Here is a 20,896-nt window from a genome sequence, read left to right on the forward strand (position 1 = left end):
ACTGCAGCATGAATGCCTGGCCAGGAGAAACATAGCTGGATACGCTGGAGAGTTTTCCTCTCCCCTAAATGGCCACCCCATAAATGCATGTGAGCCGCCCTCAGTACCAGCTGCTCGTGTTTTCGGGGAATCAGCAACTGGTCTACCCTTTTACCTTGCAAATAAGTTACAAGGTAAAAAAAATTGTTTTTCACATAAAGTAAGGTACACCTTCAGGTGGTAAAGCAGAGTTTACCTTACCATTTACCACTACCACATTTTAAAAAGTATTAGACAAGTTGCCATCGTTATGTTGATCTCGCCTAAAGTCCTGCAAAGACACTCTTTCGCAAATGGGGGACTAATGTGTCTCAATCTCACTGGCAAGAGAGGGGTTTACAGTCATACAACCTTGGCTTCCAGTAGATCTTGGCCCCTGCGACAGCTTAACCTTTGTCTGCCAATGTCATGCCAGGTAACAAACTCCTGCAACAGTGGGAAGTCCTGGCCCAGGATTAGTGGATAAAGAGGTTTGGAAGCTACTGTGACTACCATTTTTACTGGTCTTACTTTAATCACCACCGGCAGGTGCACTCATGGGCATTCTTCTATGTCACCAAGTATACATAGCATCTTTACCAGAAGCACAACCTGGCCAGACCCGGGAAGAACCAGGTTAGCAGAGATGATAGACAATTCATTGCCAGTATCAACCAAGGCCCAGATATCCCAGCCTTCAATCTGTACCATCAGATGAAATGGTAGTTTCAGCTGGGGAAATAATTCCAGGCGCCATACTGAATACAGGTTGTACTGTTTTCCCTGAGCTGCAATCCACTAGCTCACCCTGCTTTAGGAAGTACCGCTGTGCATGACTGGGCTCTCTGCACTCAAAACATATGACTGGAGATGGGCTGTTTGATTTAACAATGGGAATCTGGGTATTGGCTGTAACCCTTGCTTGGCTTTATTAAAATTTCCCAGGGTCAGGTACCTCTCAATCACCACTGCTAGCTCCTCAATTGTCTGGGGTCAGCCTGCAAAGGCCCAGTGTTTTACACCACGGTCTGATACCCGTATAGCCTGGTCTAGAGCCATCACTTCCACTGCCCACTAAGAAGAATTTTTATCTGTAACCAGGTTTTACTCAGTTTGGCCAATTATGCCAGTTTGACCACTGGAGGCTCAGATGGGTTCAGCTGCAACTCATAATATTCTTGGGCTTTGCTGGGACCCGTCACCCCAATCCTGCTGAGTATAGCTTCCTTCAAGCAAGGATAAGAGCTGACTTCAGACAACTTTAACGCAACATAGGCTCTCTATGACTCCCCTGTGCGATAAGGAGCTAATCTAACCCTTGATTTCTGGTATCAAATATGTCGCCTAAGACTAGTTAACCCTTGCAAAAATACAGCTAAATATTCAAAATGGTAAATTATAATATGGTGGTTGTGCCTACTTTCCCAGCGTATTTCATTCACAAATCAATGTTGGGCCAAGCAGAATACAAGTGGGTGATATGTAAGTGACCACATTCTGTTGATTGCAGGTCTCACAATTGTGTCCCAAGACTAGTTAACTCTTGCAAAACTATAGCTACTTATTCAAAATGGTAAAATATGGTGTGTGGGCACACTTTGCCAGTGTATTTCATGCCCAAAACAGCGTTGGGCCAAGCAAAATACAAGTGGGTCATATGTAAGTGACTACGCTTTGTTGATTTCAGGTGTCAAATTTGTGGCCCAAGACTAATTAACCCTTGCAAAACTACAGCTACTTATTCAAAATGGCAATTTATAAAATGGTGTTTGTGCCCACTTTGCCAGTGTATTTCATGCCCAAAACCGCATTGGGCCAAGCAAAATACAAGTGGGTCATATGTAACTGACCACCCTCTGTTGATTTCAGGTGTCAAATTTGTGGCCCAAGACTGGTTAACCCTTGCAAAACTACAGCTACTTATTCAAAATGGAAAATATGGTGTGTGTGCCCACTTTGCCAGTGTATTTCATGCCCAAAACAGCGTTGGGCCAGGCAAAATACAAGTGGGTCACATGCAAGTGACCACTCTCTGTTGATTTCAGGGGTCAAATTTGTGGCCCAAGACTGGTTAACCCTTGCAAAACTACAGCTACTTATTCAAAATAGCAAAACATGGTGTGTGTGCCCACTTTGCCAGTGTATTTCATGCCCAAAACAGTGTTGGGCCAAGCAAAATACAAGTGGGTGATATGTAAGTGACCACCCTCTGTTGATTTCAGGTGTCCCAAATTTGTGGCCCAAGTCTGGTTAACCCTTGCAAAACTACAGCTACTTATTCAAAATGGAAAATATGGTGTGTGTGCCCACTATGCCAGTGTATTTCATGCCCAAAACAGCGTTGGGCCAGGCAAAATACAAGTGGGTCACATGCAAGTGACCACTCTCTGTTGATTTCAGGGGTCAAATTTGTGGCCCAAGACTAGTTAACCCTTGCAAAACTACAGCTACTTATTCAAAATAGCAAAACATGGTGTGTGTGCCCACTTTGCCAGTGTATTTCATGCCCAAAACAGCATTAGGCCAAGCAAAATACAAGTGGGTCATATGTAACTGACCACCCTCTGTTGATTTCAGGTGTCAAATTTGTGGCCCAAGACTGGTTAACCCTTGCAAAACTACAGCTACTTATTCAAAATGGAAAATATGGTGTGTGTGCCCACTTTGCCAGTGTATTTCATGCCCAAAACAGCGTTGGGCCAGGCAAAATACAAGTGGGTCACATGCAAGTGACCACTCTCTGTTGATTTCAGGGGTCAAATTTGTGGCCCAAGACTGGTTAACCCTTGCAAAACTACAGCTACTTATTCAAAATGGAAAATATGGTGTCTGTGCCCATTTTGCCAGTGTATTTCATGCCCAAAACAGCGTTGGGCCAAGCAAAATACAAGTGGGTCATATGTAAGTGACCACCCTCTGTTGATTTCAGGTGTCAAATTTGTGGCCCAAGACTAGTTAACCCTTGCAAAACTACAGCTACTTATTCAAAATGGCAATTTATAAAATGGTGTTTGTGCCCACTTTGCCAGTGTATTTCATGCCCAAAACAGCGTTGGGCCAAGCAAAATACAAGTGGGTCATATGTAAGTGACCACCCTCTGTTGATTTCAGGGGTCAAATTTGTGGCCCAAGACTAGTTAACCCTTGCAAAACTACAGCTACTTATTCAAAATGGCAATTTATAAAATGGTGTCTGTGCCCACTTTGCCAGTATATTTCATGCCCAAAACAGCGTTGGGCCAAGCAAAATACAAGTGGGTCATATGTAAGTGACCACCCTCTGTTGATTTCAGGTGTCAAATTTGTGGCCCAAGACTGGTTAACCCTTGCAAAACTACAGCTACTTATTCAAAATAGCAAATCATGGTGTGTGTGCCCACTTTGCCAGTGTATTTCATGCCCAAAACAGCGTTGGGCCAAGCAAAATACAAGTGGGTCATATGTAACTGACCACCCTCTGTTGATTTCAGGTGTCAAATTTGTGGCCCAAGACTGGTTAACCCTTGCAAAACTACAGCTACTTATTCAAAATAGCAAATCATGGTGTGTGTGCCCACTTTGCCAGTGTATTTCATGCCCAAAACAGCGTTGGGCCAAGCAAAATACAAGTGGGTCATATGTAACTGACCACCCTCTGTTGATTTCAGGTGTCAAATTTGTGGCCCAAGACTGGTTAACCCTTGCAAAACTACAGCTACTTATTCAAAATAGCAAATCATGGTGTGTGTGCCCACTTTGCCAGTGTATTTCATGCCCAAAACAGCGTTGGGCCAAGCAAAATACAAGTGGGTCATATGTAACTGACCACCCTCTGTTGATTTCAGGTGTCAAATTTGTGGCCCAAGACTAGTTAACCCTTGCAAAACTACAGCTACTTATTCAAAATGGAAAATATGGTGTGTGTGCCCACTATGCCAGTGTATTTCATGCCCAAAACAGCGTTGGGCCAGGCAAAATACAAGTGGGTCACATGCAAGTGACCACTCTCTGTTGATTTCAGGGGTCAAATTTGTGGCCCAAGACTGGTTAACCCTTGCAAAACTACAGCTACTTATTAAAAATGGAAAATATGGTGTATGTGCCCACTTTGCCAGTGTATTTCATGCCCAAAACAGCGTTGGGCCAGGCAAAATACAAGTGGGTCACATGCAAGTGACCACTCTCTGTTGATTTCAGGGGTCAAATTTGTGGCCCAAGACTAGTTAACCCTTGCAAAACTACAGCTACTTATTCAAAATGGCAAAATATGGTGTGTGTGCCCACTTTGCCAGTGTATTTCATGCCCAAAACAGTGTTGGGCCAGGCAAAATACAAGTGGGTCACATGCAAGGGACCCTACTCTGTTGATTTCAGGTGTCAAATTTGTGACAGAAGACTCATTAACCCTTGCGAAACTGAATGATCTGAATAAGAAGCTGGAGTTCGAATAAGAAGTGAATAAGAAGCTGGAGCTTGAATAAGAAGTGAATAAGAAGCTGGCCGAATAAGAAGCTAACTTCAGCCTCGTAGTGTGTGTCTTAAATATGTGAGCAGAGAAAGAATCACTACCCAATTGCGCTTTAAACAAAAATAGTCACTTATCCGTCTAGCATATAAATCCTCTTATAATTATCAATAGGCTTTGGGAATAATTTACAGATCGTAGTGGGAAACCAATGGGACATAACGAGCACTCCCGTACACTGAGTACATGAACTGGGGCCTACGACACGAGAACCAACACAAATGACGCATGCACAGTATATGCATCACGTGTTGCTATTGGAACGCACGTTGCGTGTCAAACTGTTGAAGCCAAGCCAGCCTCCTTCCCGCTCAGGCCGTCCTCTGTGGTGCCTGACTGATCATATGAAACGCTTTTTGTCGAAAATAACAGTAGTTGGGTTATTACCATCTGTCACTCTTTCGATAGATTCTTAATAAAAAAAATATTTTTTTTTTTCTGAAGGTGAACAGACGTCTTCTTGCTTTCAATTCAGGCGCATTGTAGACACCACTGAAGAAGGGGACCAAGCCAGATGTAAGCCGTATCTAGGAAGAGGCGGATAGAGGGGAGGAGAATCATGGCGGAGGTGAGGGCTGATGTTTGTAACATGGCCTATGTCTGTGTTTTTATCCTTTTCAGTCTCTATATCATCTAAGCTGTCCATAGCTTGTGGTAGCACACGCGTAGTATGCACAAACATGCTCAGTGTAACTGTGTAGTGTATATCCCTACTAGTCATTATTGTTACTACAGCACTATACATAACCCATACTAGTAGCTCATACCCATCTCCAGTGATGCATTGCATGTTACCTGTTGGCTCATTATGTCACATTCATCTCTGCCCATGATAATAGTAAAGAGATTGGAAAATAATTAGTGCAGGGTGGTTTGTATGAGCAGATTAGTGCTGGCTTTACACATTCCCAAGGAAAATGCATGCATGGGATCCTTTATTATTTCCTCGCATGTATCTGTGGTGCCCTTATTGGCACCTAATGAATAAAAGAATTTCCATGCAGGAAAGTGTGTACTGTTCATATGGACACATATGAGTACAAGTGTGCAACTATCATGCATATGCTGTTTTCCCTCGTTATTTTGTTGCTGTTGTAAATCCCACATTCCTGTTTGATTATTTGTTTATGTATTCTGTAATTGGGCGCTGCGGAACCCTTGTGGCGCCATATAAATAAAGGATAATAATAATAATTTGCCTCTATTGGGATCAGTAATCCTTTTCAGGACTCTTATTTTGTATGTAACAGCTGCCCCCAGAATGGGGTACAAACAAAGTGTCATTTAAAAAGAGCAGTCAATGGCGTGACATGGCGACAGCTAGCCGTGAGCAGGAATTGTATTCCCACTGTTGCAAGGAAGTATTTTATTGTCTTCTAGTGACTTTGCCCCAGTATTTTCGTTCTAACGTTTATGTGACACTATACGTATGAGATATACATTAAATACTAATACTGTGCAAACCAAAATAATATTGTCAAGGGGACATTTAAATAGCCAAAATGCCTCCTTCATGTTAAGAAAGCCCAGGTTATCATTCAGTGCTGTGTGTCACTACTGGAACTTCAGAACATGACCATAATCTGAGATTTGCAGGACCTATATAGTAGTGATAATCCGTTTTTCTCTAACGTCCTAGAGGATGCTGGGACTCCGTAAGGACCATGGGGAATAGACGGGCTCCGCAGGAGACATGGGCACTTTAAGAAAGACTTTAGACCAGGGGTCTTCAACCCGTGGCCCGCGGGCCACAGGTGGCCCGCTGCTATGGTTTCCATGGCCCGCCGACGCGCCCGCCCGCAGCGCACATATGAACACAAAAAAAATAATATTTTTTTTTCCCTTTCCCGGAGTCATGTGACTCCCCCGCACTGTCACTGGTTGCCTGTGAAGAAGGGGAGTAGCTCCTCTTAGGCTGGTCAGTGGTCTGGTCACCCTTACTGTGTCTCCCTCCGCCTGCAGTGTTGAATAGGTGGGTGAGAGCGGCGGGGACCCGGCTGGGGGGGGTGCGGCAAGTTACCATTGAGAGCAGGGGGCAGTGCGGGAACCCGGCGGGCGGGAGCGGAGGGGGTGCGGCAGCATGTATGCAGCCTGAGCATGGCTGTGTGCGGCGGGGACCCGGCGCGGGGGGGGGGGGGGGGGGGTGGGGGGGCTGCGGCAGGAGAATAAAAGTGTATAAGTGTTGAGGGCAGGGGGCAGTGCAGGAACCCGGCGTGCGGGAGCGGCGGGGACGGGGGTGCGGCAGCCTGAGCATGGCAGTGAATAAATTAGTATTGAGGGCAGGGGGCGTGGCGGGGGACCCAGCAGGGGGTGTATTAAGTATTAAGAGCAGAGATGGCAGGGAGCATGCTTTGACAATGCTGCTGTCTGTCTGTGATGGGGAGGAGGGAGGGTATGATAGCACCTATGTCTTGACATAGGCGCTATCATACCCTCCCTCCCCCCATCACAGACAGACAGCAGCAATATTGTGAAAGCATGCCCACATTATACCCACCAGTCCAGTGATACTGCCGTATGAGTCCAGTTCAGTGCTTACAGACCAACATCTTGAGAATACTCTGCGCATAGCGACTTCTAACATTGATGCCAACATCGACAAGCTGGCCAAGCAAAAACAATGCCAAGTTTCTCACTGATATGAACTTATTATAATAACAAAGGTAAAGTAGACCATGTTTCATTCATTAAATTACAATAATTATCTTTTGAAGTCTTTTTTTATGGTCTTATGAGTCTAGAAAAGGTCTCATTACAATCATAAATTAAAATTTAGATTCTAAATACCGCAGTATAGCTTAGTGGCCCTCGGCTTCGTTTCATTTTTTTATGTGGCCCACACTGTCTTAAAGGTTGAAGACCCCTGCTTTAGACTCTGGGTGTGCACTGGCTCCTCCCTCTATGCCCCTCCTCCAGACCTCAGTTTTTAGACTGTGCTCAGAGCGAGATGGGTGCACTGCAGGGAGCTCTCCTGAGTTTCCTGCTAAGAAAGCATATTTGTTGGGTTTTTTCTTTTCTCTGACGTCCTAGTGGATGCTGGGTACTCCGTAAGGACCATGGGGAATAGACGGGCTCCGCAGGAGACTGGGCACTCTTAAAAGAAAGATTAGGTACTACATCTGATGTGCACTGGCTCCTCCCTCTATGCCCCTCCTCCAGACCTCAGTTAGAATCTGTGCCCGGCCAGAGCTGGATGCACCTAGTGGGCTCTCCTGAGCTTACTAGAAAATAAAGTATTTGTTAGGTTTTTTATTTTCAGTGAGATCTGCTGGCAACAGACTCACTGCTACGAGGGACTTAGGGGAGAGAAGCAAACCTACCTGCTTGCAGCTAGCTTGTGCTTCTCGGCTACTGGACACCATTAGCTCCAGTGGGAGTGGAACACAAGTTCGTCCTGGGCGTTCATCCCAGAGCTGCGCCGCCGTTCTCCTCACAGAGCCGGAAGAAAAGAAGAAAGAAGACTCTGAGGCGGCAGAAGCCTTTCGGGTGCTTCACTGAGGGAACGCGCAGCACTGCAGCTGTGCGCCATTGCTCCCATACACCTCACACACTCCGGTCACTGTAAGGGTGCAGGGCGCAGGGGGGGCGCCCTGGGCAGCAATGAATACCTCTCCTATGGCAAAATGACCTATATACATGTACAGGTGGGCACTGTACATGTATATAAAAGAGCCCCCGCCATGTTTTACAAAGTTTGAGCGGGACAGAAGCCCGCCGCCGAGGGGGCGGGGATTCTCCCTCAGCACTCACCAGCGCCATTTTCTCTCCACAGCACCGCTGAGAGGAAGCTCCCCGGACTCTCCCCTTCTTGACACACGGTGAAAGAGGGTTTTAAAGTAGAGGGGGGGGGGGGGGCACATAATTGGCGATTATACATTACAGCAGCGCTACTGGGTAAACATTCTGTGTTTTTCTCCGGGGTCATATAGCGCTGGGGTGTGTGCTGGCATACTCTCTCTCTGTCTCTCCAAAGGGCCTAAAGGGGAACCTGTCTTCAGAAAAGAGTTTCCCTGTGTGTGTGGAGTGTGTCGGTACGCGTGTGTCGACATGTTTGACGATGAAGGCTCGCCTAAGGAGGAGGGGGAGTGCATGAATGTCAGGTCGCCGTCGGCAACGCCAACATCGGACTGGATGGATATGTGGAATGTCTTGAATGCTAATGTAAATTTATTGCATAAGAGATTAGACAAGACTGAGGCTAGGGATCAGTCAGATAGTCAGACCATGCCTGTCCCAGTGGCACCGGGACCTTCTGGGTCTCAGAAACGCACATTATCCCAGATCACTGACACAGATACCGACACGGATTCAGATTCCAGTGTCGACTATGAGGATGCAAAATTACAGCCAAAAGTGGCTAAAGGTATTCGTTACATGATCATTGCTATTAAAGAGGTTTTGCATATTACTGAGGAACCCCCTGTCCCTGACACGAGGGTACACATGTATAAGGGAAAGAAACCTGAGGTGACTTTTCCCTCCTCACATGAGTTGAACGAATTATGTGAAAAAGCTTGGGAATCTCCAGACAGGAGACTACAAGTTCCCAAAAGGATTCTTATGGCGTATCCCTTCCCACAAAAGGACAGGATACGATGGGAATCTTCGCCTAAAGTAGACAAGGCGTTGACACGCTTATCCAAGAAGGTGGCACTGCCTTCCCAGGATACTGCTACCCTCAAGGATCCTGCGGATCGTAAGCAGGAAGTTACCATGAAGTACATTTACACACATTCTGGTACTATTGTTAGGCCGGCTATGGCATCGGCCTGGGTTTGTAGTGCTGTCGCAGCATGGACAGATTCCTTGTCTACGGAGATTGAGACCCTAGATAAGGATACCATTCTAATGACCCTAGAGCATATCAAGGATGCTGCATTATATATGAGGGATGCTCAAAGAGACATTTGTTTACTAAGCTCCAGAATAAATGCTATGTCTATTTCTGCTAGGCGACTCTTGTGGACCCGACAGTGGACGGGGGATGCCGACTCAAAGCGGCATATGGAGTCGTTGCCTTACAAGGGGGAGGAGTTCTTTGGAGAAGGCCTCTCGGACCTTGTCTCTACTGCTACGGCTGGTAAATCAAATTTTTTACCTTATGTTCCCCACAACATACTATGAAGGCACCTCATTACCAAATGCAGTCCTTTCGTTCAAATAAAAGCAAAAAGCTACGGGGATCGTCATTTCTTGCCAGAGGTAAAGGCAAGGGAAAAAAGCTGCACACAGCTAGCTCCCAGGAGCAGAAATCCTCCCCTACGTCTGCAAAATCCACCGCATGACGCTGGGGCTTCCCTGGGGGGGTCAGCTCAAGTGGGGGCACGTCTTCGATTTTTAAGCCACGTCTGGTGTCACTCACAGGTGGATCCCTGGGGAATAGAGATTGTTTCTCAGGGATACAGGCTGGAATTCGAAGAGATGCCTCCTCGCCGGTTTTTCAAATCGGCTCTGCCAGCTTCTCCGTCAGAAAGGGAGTTAGTGTTAACTGCAATTCAAAAATTGTATCTGCAACAGGTGATAGTCAAGGTTCCTCTTCTCCAGCAAGGAAAGGGGTATTACTCAACCCTGTTTGTGGTTCCGAAACCGGACGGTTCGGTCAGACCCATTTTGAATCTGAAATCCCTGAACCTGTACTTGAAAAAGTTCAAGATGGAATCGCTCAGAGCGGTCATCGCCAGCCTGGAGGGGGGGATTGGATGGTTTCCCTGGACATAAAGGATGCTTACCTTCATGTTCCGATTTTTCTTCCTCACCAGGCGTTCCTGAGATTTGCGGTACAGGACTGTCATTACCAATTTCAGACGTTGCCGTTTGGGCTTTCCACGGCCCCGAGAATTTTCACCAAGGTAATGGCGGAAATGATGGTGCTCCTGCGCAAGCAGGGTGTCACAATTATCCCATACTTGGACGATCTCCTCATAAAGGCGAGATCTCGAGAGAAGTTACTGGACAGCGTGTCATTGTCTGTGAGGACGTTGCAACAGCACGGCTGGATTCTCAATATTCCGAAGTCCCAGCTGGTTCCTACAACGCGTCTGACCTTTTTGGGCCTGATAATCACTACAACTCTCAGCAGTTGCACAGTGATCTAGGATACTATACTCTACAGTGTCTGTTTGCTTAGGTAATCTGGAGTTATTGTTTTGTGCAGAATTTAGCCTGTTTAATTGTTAGATATTTGGGGAATTTGGGATGTCCTCCTCCCATATCATTATTTGTTTGTTTTAGCTTTATTGCCCACCAGTGGGTGTTGGGCAATGGGTGGGGTTTTAATCAGTGAACCTATACCTTACACATGTTAATGTTAGTTCATATTAGAGTATACTTGGCTGATTAATCCAGGGTGTAGGACTCTAAGGGAGGAGGCTCAAAGGGAGCAGATATATAATTTTAATATCAAAGCCTGGACTTAGCCTGGACTTAAACTGGACGAAAAACTGAAAGAAAACATCAAACAACAACAGATGAACTACTTATCAATATCAACTGCATATGCAAATTTATCACCCTCCAACTTTCACTCTGTGAACACTATGCAACCCATTTGCAGAAAAGAACATATGTAAGATCTGGTTTCCATCCATAATCAGGATCACAAAGATCTTCTTTGGGACAATTGTGAGTTCATCTCCTCATCTACAAACACTTAAAAAATCTAACAGAATTACCATTGCTTCTTAACCCTCTCACAATCCTTTCATTTCTTACAGCCCAAATACATTTCTGCACCCACTTTATCTACGCTTTTGACTCATTTCATACTAAATCTACACCCATTGAGCCTACACTGCTTTTCTCACCTGCATTTCTGCAATTCTTCTGCTCTGATTCCCTTACAGTCTCCTCTCCTACTTCCACTTTCCCTTAACCTATTTACCTACTTAACACTATGTCAAGGCTTTCTTATACTCCCCACATCACTCAGTGTCTACCTAATAATGTATCTTTATCCTTCCACCCTAGTCTCCTACACCTCCTCCTCTGTCTCCCCTCCATCCCTCTGTTTCCTTCCTCCTCCTTTCCTGTTACCCCACTTTCATTTACCTCTGCCCCATGGTCCTGCTACCCAGCAACTCAGCCCTGCTCCCTTTCTCCATTCCCTGTCACCTCCCCATACCCCCATCCACATCACACTGACCTCATTCCCTGCCCACCTCCTGCAGTTTCCCCTCCCAGCTCAGGCACCCGCACCATCACTACTCTCTCATCATCCCTGCCCTCAAAGTTAATCTCACCTCATCGCTACAGCAACCCTGATAATCTCATTCACATCTCTCCCACAAACTCATACCCCCTATCCTGTGCCCTCTGGAATGCCAGATCTGTTTGTAACAAACTGGTCCCCACTCATTACCTTTTCATTTCCAACTCCCTAAACCTGCTAGCCATTACTGAAACTTGGATTACGCCCTCTGACACTACTTCTCCTGCTGCTCTCTCTGCTGGGGGCCTCACATTCACACACACACCCCGACCTGGGGGTCGCTATGGGGGTGGTGTTGGGGTCCTTTTACCTTCTAGTTACTCCTACCAACTCATACCACCAGAACCATCCCTTACATTCTCTACATTTGAGGTCCATGCCATACGCCTCTTCCAACCAGTCCATCTTAGAGTAGCTGTCATTTACTGCCCCCCTGGCACTGCTTCCAAATTCATCGACAACTTTGCTTCCTGGCTTCCTCACTTCCTCTCTTCTGACATTCCCTCCATTATCCTAGGCGATTTCAACATCCCTATTGACATCCCCACACAATCCCCTGCCTCTAAACTCCTTAACCTCACCTCTTCACTTGGTCTCTCCCAGTGGACCTCCTCACTCTCCCATGTGAATGGGAGCTCACTGGATCTGGTCTTCACTCACCGCTGTGATATTTCTGATTTTTCCAACTCCCCATTTCCCCTCTCTGACCACCACCTGCTCTCCTTTAACCTATCTCTCTCGACTTCCCCATCTCTACCTCCTAAGGCTACCATCACTAAGCGTAACATTGAAGCTATTGACACCACATTCCTTTCCTCCCTGTTTGATTCACTTCTCTCTCCTATTCTCTCTCTCTCATGCCCTGAACAAGCCACTTCCACATACAATGCATCCTTTACTTCTGCTCTTGACTCTGTTGCTCCACCAACCACTATTCACCCTCGCAAATTAACACCTCAACCCTGGCACACCAGATGCACCAGATATCTGCAAAAATGCTTACGTACTGCTGAGCGACACTGGAGGAAATCACGCTCTAAGGCAGACTTCCTCCATTTCAAACTTATGCTCTCATCCTTCAGTGCTGCCCTTTCTCTTGCTAAACAGTCAAACTTCAAGAACCTCATCTCCTCCCAGTCTTCCAACCCCCGGCGCCTCTTTGCCACTCTCAACTCACTCCTCTGCCTACCTCCACCTCGTCTCCCTTCCTCACTCTCTGCTCTTGACTTTGCCACTTACTTCACATCCAAAATTGACTCCATACGTCAGGACATCACATCACACCAGACCATCAGTAACCAGCTTTCTCCCATCCCTTACCAACCCTCCCCATCCCTCGCACCTACTCTGACATCTTTCTCCCATGCATCTGGAGAGGAAGTCATGGCCCTCATTCGTTCCTGTCCCCTCACCACCTCCCCACTTGACCCTATCCCCTCCCGCCGCCTCCGCTACCTCTATCCTTCTGCTTGTTCCCATCTTTCCCACCTTATCAATCTGTCCCTCTCATCAGGCACTGTCCCCTCTGCCTTCAAGCATGCACTCATCTCTCCTATTCTTAAAAAACCTACACTTGATCCAAACACTCTTTCCAACTACCGACCCATCTCTCTCCTCCCTTTTGCCTCCAAACTCCTTGATCGTATTGTCTACAACCGCCTTACTTCCTTTCTTTCCTCACACTCACTGCTTGACCCATTCCAGTCTGGCTTCCGTCCTCTCCACTCCACTGAAACTGCCCTTACAAAAGTATGCAATGACCTCCATGCTGCTAAATCTAAGGGACACTACTCTATACTTATTCTACTTGATCTCTCTGCTGCTTTTGACACTGTGAACCATCCTCTCCTACTGCAAATTCTTCACTCCATTGGTCTGCATGACACTGCCCTCTCTTGGCTGTCCTCCTACCTTTCTGACCGTTCTTTCTCTGTCTCCTCTCATGACTCCACCTCCCCCTCACTTCCACTAATTGTAGGGGTACCCCAAGGTTCTGTCCTTGGTCCTCTTCTCTTCTCTCTCTATAGGTCCTCACTAGGTAAGCTCATTAGTTCTTTTGGTTTCCAATATCATCTCTATGCTGATGACACCCAAATCTATCTTTCCTCTCCAGACCTCTCCCCTGCTCTCCTCACTCGTATCTCCAACTGTCTCTCTGCTACCTCCTTCCTGGATGTCCCAGCGCTTTCTTAAACTTAACATGTCTAAGACAGAGCTGATCATCTTTCCTCCCTCCCGCATAACCTCACCTCCTACAATCTCATTATCTATTGATGGCACTACTATCTCCTCTAGCCTCCAAGTGCGCTGTCTTGGAGTAATCCTTGACTCCTCCCTCTCCTTCAAACCACACATTCAGCACCTCTCACAAACCTGCCATTTTCATCTAAAAAATATTTCCAGGATCAGACCCTTTCTGACCCAGGATGCTACTAAGACTCTTATCCACTCACTGGTCATCTCCAGACTGGACTACTGTAATCTGCTCCTGACTGGCATTCCTGACAAATACCTCTCTCCACTCCAATCTATCCTCAATGCTGCTGCCCGGCTCATCTTCCTCACCAAACGCACTACGTCCACCTCTCCTCTCTTACTAGACCTTCACTGGCTCCCCTTCCCTTTCAGAATCCATTTCAAGCTTCTCACACTCGCTTACAAAGCCCTCACCCACTCCTCTCCCATCTACATCTCTGACCTTATCTCCCTTTACACTCCCACCCGTCCTCTTCGCTCTGCTAATGCACGCCGACTCTCCTGCCTACGGATTACTTCCTCCCACTCCTACCTCCAAGATTTTTCACATGCTGCACCACTTCTTTGGAATTCCCTACCTCTCCCCCTCAGACTCTCCACCTCTCTACAAAACTTCAAACGATCTCTCAAGACCCACTTCTTCACCAAACCCAGCCAAATCTCATCCTAACCCTCTGTTCTACGCTCTCTATGTACCCCATCTGTGTCACCCCTGTCTGTCTACCCCTCCCCTTTAGAATGTAAGCTCTCACGAGCAGGGCCCTCTTCCCTCATGTGCTTATCCTTTTTTACTTTAATAATCTTCAACTGCACCACATCCAGCAGTCTTCTGCCACCTGATACTTATTCCAGTGTCATCTGCTGATGTAACTATGTTTATTTACCCTGTACTTGTCCTATACTGTCATCAACTGTAAGTTGCTGTTTTCCTGTTTGATTATTTGTTTATGTATTCTGTAATTGGGCGCTGCGGAACCCTTGTGGCACCATATAAATAAAGGATAATAATAATAATAATAATAATAATAATTCTGGACACAGAACAGAAAAAGGTTTTTCTTCCGATGGAAAAGGCTCAGGAGCTCATAGCTCTGGTCAGGAACCTATTAAAGCCAAAAAAGGTTTCAGTACTTCACTGCACACGTGTCCTGGGGAAGATGGTGGCATCGTACGAGGCCATCCCCTTCGGCAGGTTCCATGCGAGGACTTTTCAATGGGACCTACTGGACAAATGGTCCGGGTCTCATTTACAAATGCATCAAAGGATCACCCTGTCTCCCAGAGCCAGGATATCTCTCCTGTGGTGGCTGCACAGTGCTCACCTCCTGGAAGGTCGCAGGTTCGGCATTCAGGACTGGATACTGGTGACCACGGACGCAAGCCTCCGAGGTTGGGGAGCAGTCACACTGGGAAGAAATTTCCAAGGTCTCCGGTCAACTCTAGAGACTTGTCTCCACATCAACGTCCTGGAGTTGAGGGCCATATACAACGGCCTACGTCAAGCGGAGGCATTACTTCGGGACAAACCGGTTCTGATTCAGTCGGAGAATGTCACAGCAGTGGCTCATGTAAACCGCCAAGGCGGCACAAGGAGCAGAGTGGCCATGGCAGAAGCAACCAGGATTCTTCGCTGGGCGGAGAATCATATAAGCGCACTGTCGGCAGTGTTCATCCCGGGGGTGGACAACTGGGAAGCGGACTTCCTCAGCAGACACGACCTGCATCCGGGAGAGTGGGCACTTCATCACGAAGTCTTCGCACAGATCGCGGGTCGGTGGGGACTGCCTCAGATAGACATGATGGCGTCCCGTCTCAACAAAAAGCTAAAGCGATATTGCTCACAGAAGATCCGTGGCCTCTTCCTCTAAGGCAGGACCTACTGCAACAGGGGCCCTGTCTGTTCCCAGACTTACCGCAGCTGCGTTTGACGGCATGGCGGTTGAACGCCGGATCCTAGCGGAAAAAGGTATTCCGGAGGAGGTCATTCCTACCCTGATTAAGGCTAGGAAGGATGTGACATCGAAAACTTTATCACCGCAGATGGCGAAAATATGTTTCTTGGTGTGATGCCAGGACTGCTCCTACGGAGGAGTTCCATTTGGGCCGATTACTTCACTTCCTTCAAACAGGAGTGAATTTGGGCCTAAATTTAGGATCCATAAAGGTTCAAATTTCGGCCTTGTCCATTTTCTTTCAAAAAGAATTGGCTTCTCTTCCTGAAGTACAGACATTTGTGAAGGGAGTGCTGCATATTCAGCCTCCTTTTATACCTCCGGTGGCGCCTTGGGATCTTAACGTGGTATTAAGTTTCCTCAAGTCACCTTGGTTTGAACCACTCAAAACAGTGGAGTTGAAATATCTCACTTGGAAGGTGGTCATGTTGTTGGCCTTAGCTTCTGCAAGGCGTGTTTCGGAATTAGCGGCTTTGTCATATAAAAGTCCCTATCTGGTTTTTCACGTGGATAGGGCAGAATTGAGAACTCGTCCTCATTTCCTGCCTAAAGTGGTCTCATCTTTTCATATGAACCAACCTATTGTCGTGCCTGTGGCTACGCGAGACTTGGAGGATTCCGAGTCACTTGATGTGGTCAGGGCTTTGAAGATTTATGTGGCCAGAACAGCTAGGGTCAGGAAGACAGAAGCGCTGTTTATCCTGTATGCAGCCAATAAGGTTGGCGCACCTGCTTCAAAGCAGACTATTGCTCGCTGGATCTGTAACACGATTCAGCAAGCACATTCTTCGGCAGGATTGCCATTGCCAAAATCGGTTAAGGCCCATTCCACTAGGAAGGTGGGCTCTTCTTGGGCGGCTGCCCGAGGGGTCTCGGCATTACAGTTGTGCCGAGCAGCTACTTGGTCGGGATCAAACACCTTTGCAAGGTTCTATAAGTTTGATACCCTAGCTGAGGAGGACCTCCTGTTTGGTCAATCGGTGCTGCAGAGTCATCCGCACTCTCCCGCCCGTTTGGGAGCTTTGGTATAATCCCCATGGTCCTTACGGAGTCCCAGCATCCTCTAGGACGTTAGAGAAAATAAGATTTTACACTTACCGGTAAATCTATTTCTCGTAGTCTGTAGAGGATGCTGGGCGCCCGTCCCAAGTGCGGACTTCTTCTGCAAGACTTGTATATAGTTATTGCTTACATAAGGGTTATATTATAGTTCATCGGTTTGGACCGAGACTATGTTGTCTGTTCATACTGTTAACTGGGTAGTTTATCACAAGTTATACGGTGTGATTGGTGTGGCTGGTATGAATCTTGCCCTTTCCTCGTACTGTCCATCTCCTCTGGGCACAATTTCTCTAACTGTGGTCTGGAGGAGGGGCATAGAGGGAGAAGCCAGTGCACACCCAGAGTCTAAAGTCTTTCTTAAAGTGCCCATGTCTCCTGCGGAGCCCGTCTATTCCCCATGGTCCTTACGGAGTCCCAGCATCCTCTACGGACTACGAAAAATAGATTTACCGGTAAGTGTAAAATCTTATTTTAACATCTATTTTGCAAATAGCCATGATTTCAAATTGATATTGTATAGAGCATTACTAAGTGAATAATAGTACTAGAAATAACAAACGTTTAGGCTGAACTTCATATGTCTATCAAACACTACCTCCTCCCTCCAGTTTTATTCAGTATGTTAGGCGGAAGGTGTTTGTGTAAAGCAGCAGTGCTTTTATACTTGGGGTCTGATTCCCAGTCACACACAGATGGCTGTATTTGTGATAGCCACTGTAGCCAGATTAATTATCTTATACTATGCAAGGATCCGTGCATCTGTAAGCCCCATAAGTATTAGTAACAGGCTTCCCTTCTCCATACGCTCGTAAAAACATGCCAATGACACTCCCATCTCTCCTGCTAGTCGTAAAGGTTCCGAGTGATTGCATTGTCGCCATCTTGTTCCCACTCCTGAAAAGCTTAACACTCCGAGTTCCGGCCGCCTCAGAAAAGATGGACATACAGTACACCTAAATGCTAACTTCTCATCTGCAAAGCGCTCTATGTAATAATTTGCCATATGCATCCGTGCACTGAGATTTGCCTGACTCAGAATCAGCCACAGTGTACAAATGCACTATGTAGATTTATACACTATGTAGACAAAAGTGATTGGACATACCTTCCACCCGCGCAAAAGCAAAATGGTGTGCTCCTGCAGCAGACACATGTTAGTAAAGGTATAAAACGGGTAGAAGGGTACTGATTAGATCATTTGCTAGAGGAAATGGCTTGCCGGACGGAGCTAACAGAGTTTGAAAAGGGATCATCATATGCTGTACAATGCCATGTTTCCAGGGCAACGCTGGACTGGCATACAGCTTATTCAGTAACCCGGATGGACTAGCCGGTTCAGAGTCCAGATCTTAAACCCATTGAGAACCTCTGGGGCGAATCGGAGCGACAGGTGCATTCTAGACCAGTGGTTCTCAAACTCGGTCCTCAGGACCCCACACAGTGCATGTTTTGCAGATAACCCAGCAGGTGCACAGGTGTATTAATTACTCACAGACACATTTTAAAAGGTCCACAGGTGGAGTTAATTGTGTCACTTGTGATTCTGTGAGGAGACCTGCAAGACATGCACTGTGTGGGGTCCTGAGGACCGAGTTTGAGAACCTCTGTTCTAGACTAACTCGACCTTCTTTAGTGTCACAGTTGGGTCACTGCACTTAAGGCGGAATGGCAAAACATACCGCCTGCTGTTATCCAGTAACTTGTGGACAGTTTGCCAAGAAGTATGTCTGCAGCAATTGCTGCATGTGGTGGACTTAGTGATGTCACATTTACTGAAATAACTCCAGTTCCAATATTTTGATCTGTATGAGAAAAGATGTGTATGAAACATCCCCCGCCTGCCTCGTAGTGGGGAAGTAATTACTCCTCAGCTCTGTAATAATCTGAGCAATGTATTTTATCTCCATGTGTGTATATATATATATATATATATATATATCTGTACATTTAATTTTTGGGTATAATAGTCCTTTTCATTTTTATTTCAGGCAGAGATTGTGGAAGGGTGCAGACTGCCTGTCCTTCGCAAGAACCAAGACAACGAAGTGGAGTGGCGTAAGTGTTCTAATCTTATATATTCAGAAAGGAATGCAGTCTATGGTCTATCCTTTGTCTAAATAATGGGTCTTCAACCTGCGGCCCTCCAGCTGCTGTGGATCTACATATCCCAGCATGCCTTAGTTTTAGCATGCGTTCATAGCAAAACTGGCAGGGCATGATGGGATGTGTAGTTCCACAGTAGCTGGAGGACCGCAGGTTGAAAACTCATGGTCTAAATCACAGAAATGAGTCTTTACAAGTTGATGCACATGAGTTTCTATTAAGTGGTTATGTTTATTACTATATTTTTGGCTAGTATAATAATGCTAAGTTAGATGAATATCCAAATTGAGAAACTATTATTACTGTTTCCTGGCAAATTATTTAAAATGCTTGAATACAAAAACATAGAAATAAGGGAAAGATTTCCTCCTTTGAATGGAATAGAAGAGGTAAGTGCAGCGTTTGATATCTCTTAATTATCTCGACATTCCGTTTCAGCGCTGGCAGAAATACTGAGTGTCAAAGACCTGACTGGGAAGAAACTCTTCTATGTTCATTACATTGATTGTAAGTAAACGAATGGTGAATACACTGCTCTACAATACTGTGTTGTAAAACAAAAAGAAAGAAATGCTGGTATCTGATATTATAATTTTTTCTTTCTGTATCATCCTTTGTTCAGTTAATAAACGATTAGATGAATGGGTCACCCATGATCGTTTAGATTTAAAGAAGATTCAGTTTCCAAAAAAAGAAGCAAAAACACCAACAAAGAATGGACTTTCTGGTTCCAGACCCAGCTCTCCAGAGCGAGAGGTGGTGAGTAATCTGAGAATACCCAGCTCACCGGAGAGAGAGGTGGTAAGTAATCTGCAAATCTAGAAGCAATATTTGAATGTGTATCACTTCGCAAAAGGTGTAAATTAACTAGGGTTGCCAAGTCAGCTCTATGTAGTTAACTAAATATTTCCAGGATGTACTCTTTAACTATTTGGTATTGGGTTGCTGTGTTTGCAGACTTGGGGTATACATACTAGGTGGCAAATTCTGTAAAGCGGCAATATTTGGCTGTAGATTTGAAGCGCCAATAATTGAAAAGGATCTTTTAAATAAATGCCATTTTAAATTTACAGCTAAGATTGTCAAAATTGTTGCATAATTCTCAAATTGTTACATATACCACTTAATTGCAGCACTGTGCTTATTGGTGGATTTATAAAATAGGATGTCGTGATACCAGCCTGCCCTCAGATGCCACAGTCTATGACAGCTAGGTCGTGACAGTGCACACTTCGGTCACTTAGGATAAATATACAATTTTTCTGCCACCACGAAATAAGTTACTGGAGTCTTTACGTTCTCTGCACAAATATTAATATTTTACACTTAAGTATGTAGTGTTGGGCCTCACAAGCTAGCAAGTTCAATAAGAATCACAGAGAATCTTTCCTCCCCTGACCTCTCACCCTCTCTCCTCACTCATGTGTCCAACTGTTTCTTTGCTATCTCTTCTTGAATGTCCCAGCACTTTCTTAAAACATAGCATATCTAAGATTCATCTTCCCACCCTCCTGACTAACCTCGCTTCCTACAATTTCATTATTTACTGATTGCAGCGCTATCTCTTCTAGTCCCCAAGTGCGCTGTCTTGGAGTAATCCATGACTCCTCCCTCTATTTCAAACCACACTTTCAGTACCTCTCGCAGTCCTGCCATTTCCATCTCAAAAATATTTCTAGGATCAGACCCTTTCTCACCCAGGATGCTACTAAGACCCTCATCCACACACTGGACCCTCTCCAGATTGCACTACTGTAATCTTCTATCTGGCCTCCCTGAAATCCGCCTCTCTCC

General features: G+C 45.9%; 1 protein-coding gene across 2 annotated transcripts in view; it reads left to right on the forward strand.

The window, feature by feature from the left end:
* Window positions 1-4,965: 4,965 nt before the first annotated feature.
* The window catches only part of KAT5 (lysine acetyltransferase 5), a 111,792-nt gene continuing 95,861 nt past the window's right edge, over window positions 4,966-20,896 (forward strand). The window contains exons 1-4 of one of the 2 annotated variants that reach the window (XM_063945088.1): window positions 4,966-5,090; window positions 18,988-19,054; window positions 19,541-19,609; window positions 19,725-19,903. In XM_063945088.1, the coding sequence (XP_063801158.1) occupies window positions 5,082-5,090; window positions 18,988-19,054; window positions 19,541-19,609; window positions 19,725-19,903 (324 nt within the window). In that variant the 5' untranslated portion in view covers window positions 4,966-5,081. The remainder of the gene's footprint in view (window positions 5,091-18,987; window positions 19,055-19,540; window positions 19,610-19,724; window positions 19,904-20,896) is intronic. The other variant, XM_063945089.1, reaches the window with a different exon arrangement.

The sequence above is a fragment of the Pseudophryne corroboree genome, chromosome 11 (assembly GCF_028390025.1).
Source record: "Pseudophryne corroboree isolate aPseCor3 chromosome 11, aPseCor3.hap2, whole genome shotgun sequence".
Lineage (NCBI taxonomy): Eukaryota > Metazoa > Chordata > Amphibia > Anura > Myobatrachidae > Pseudophryne > Pseudophryne corroboree.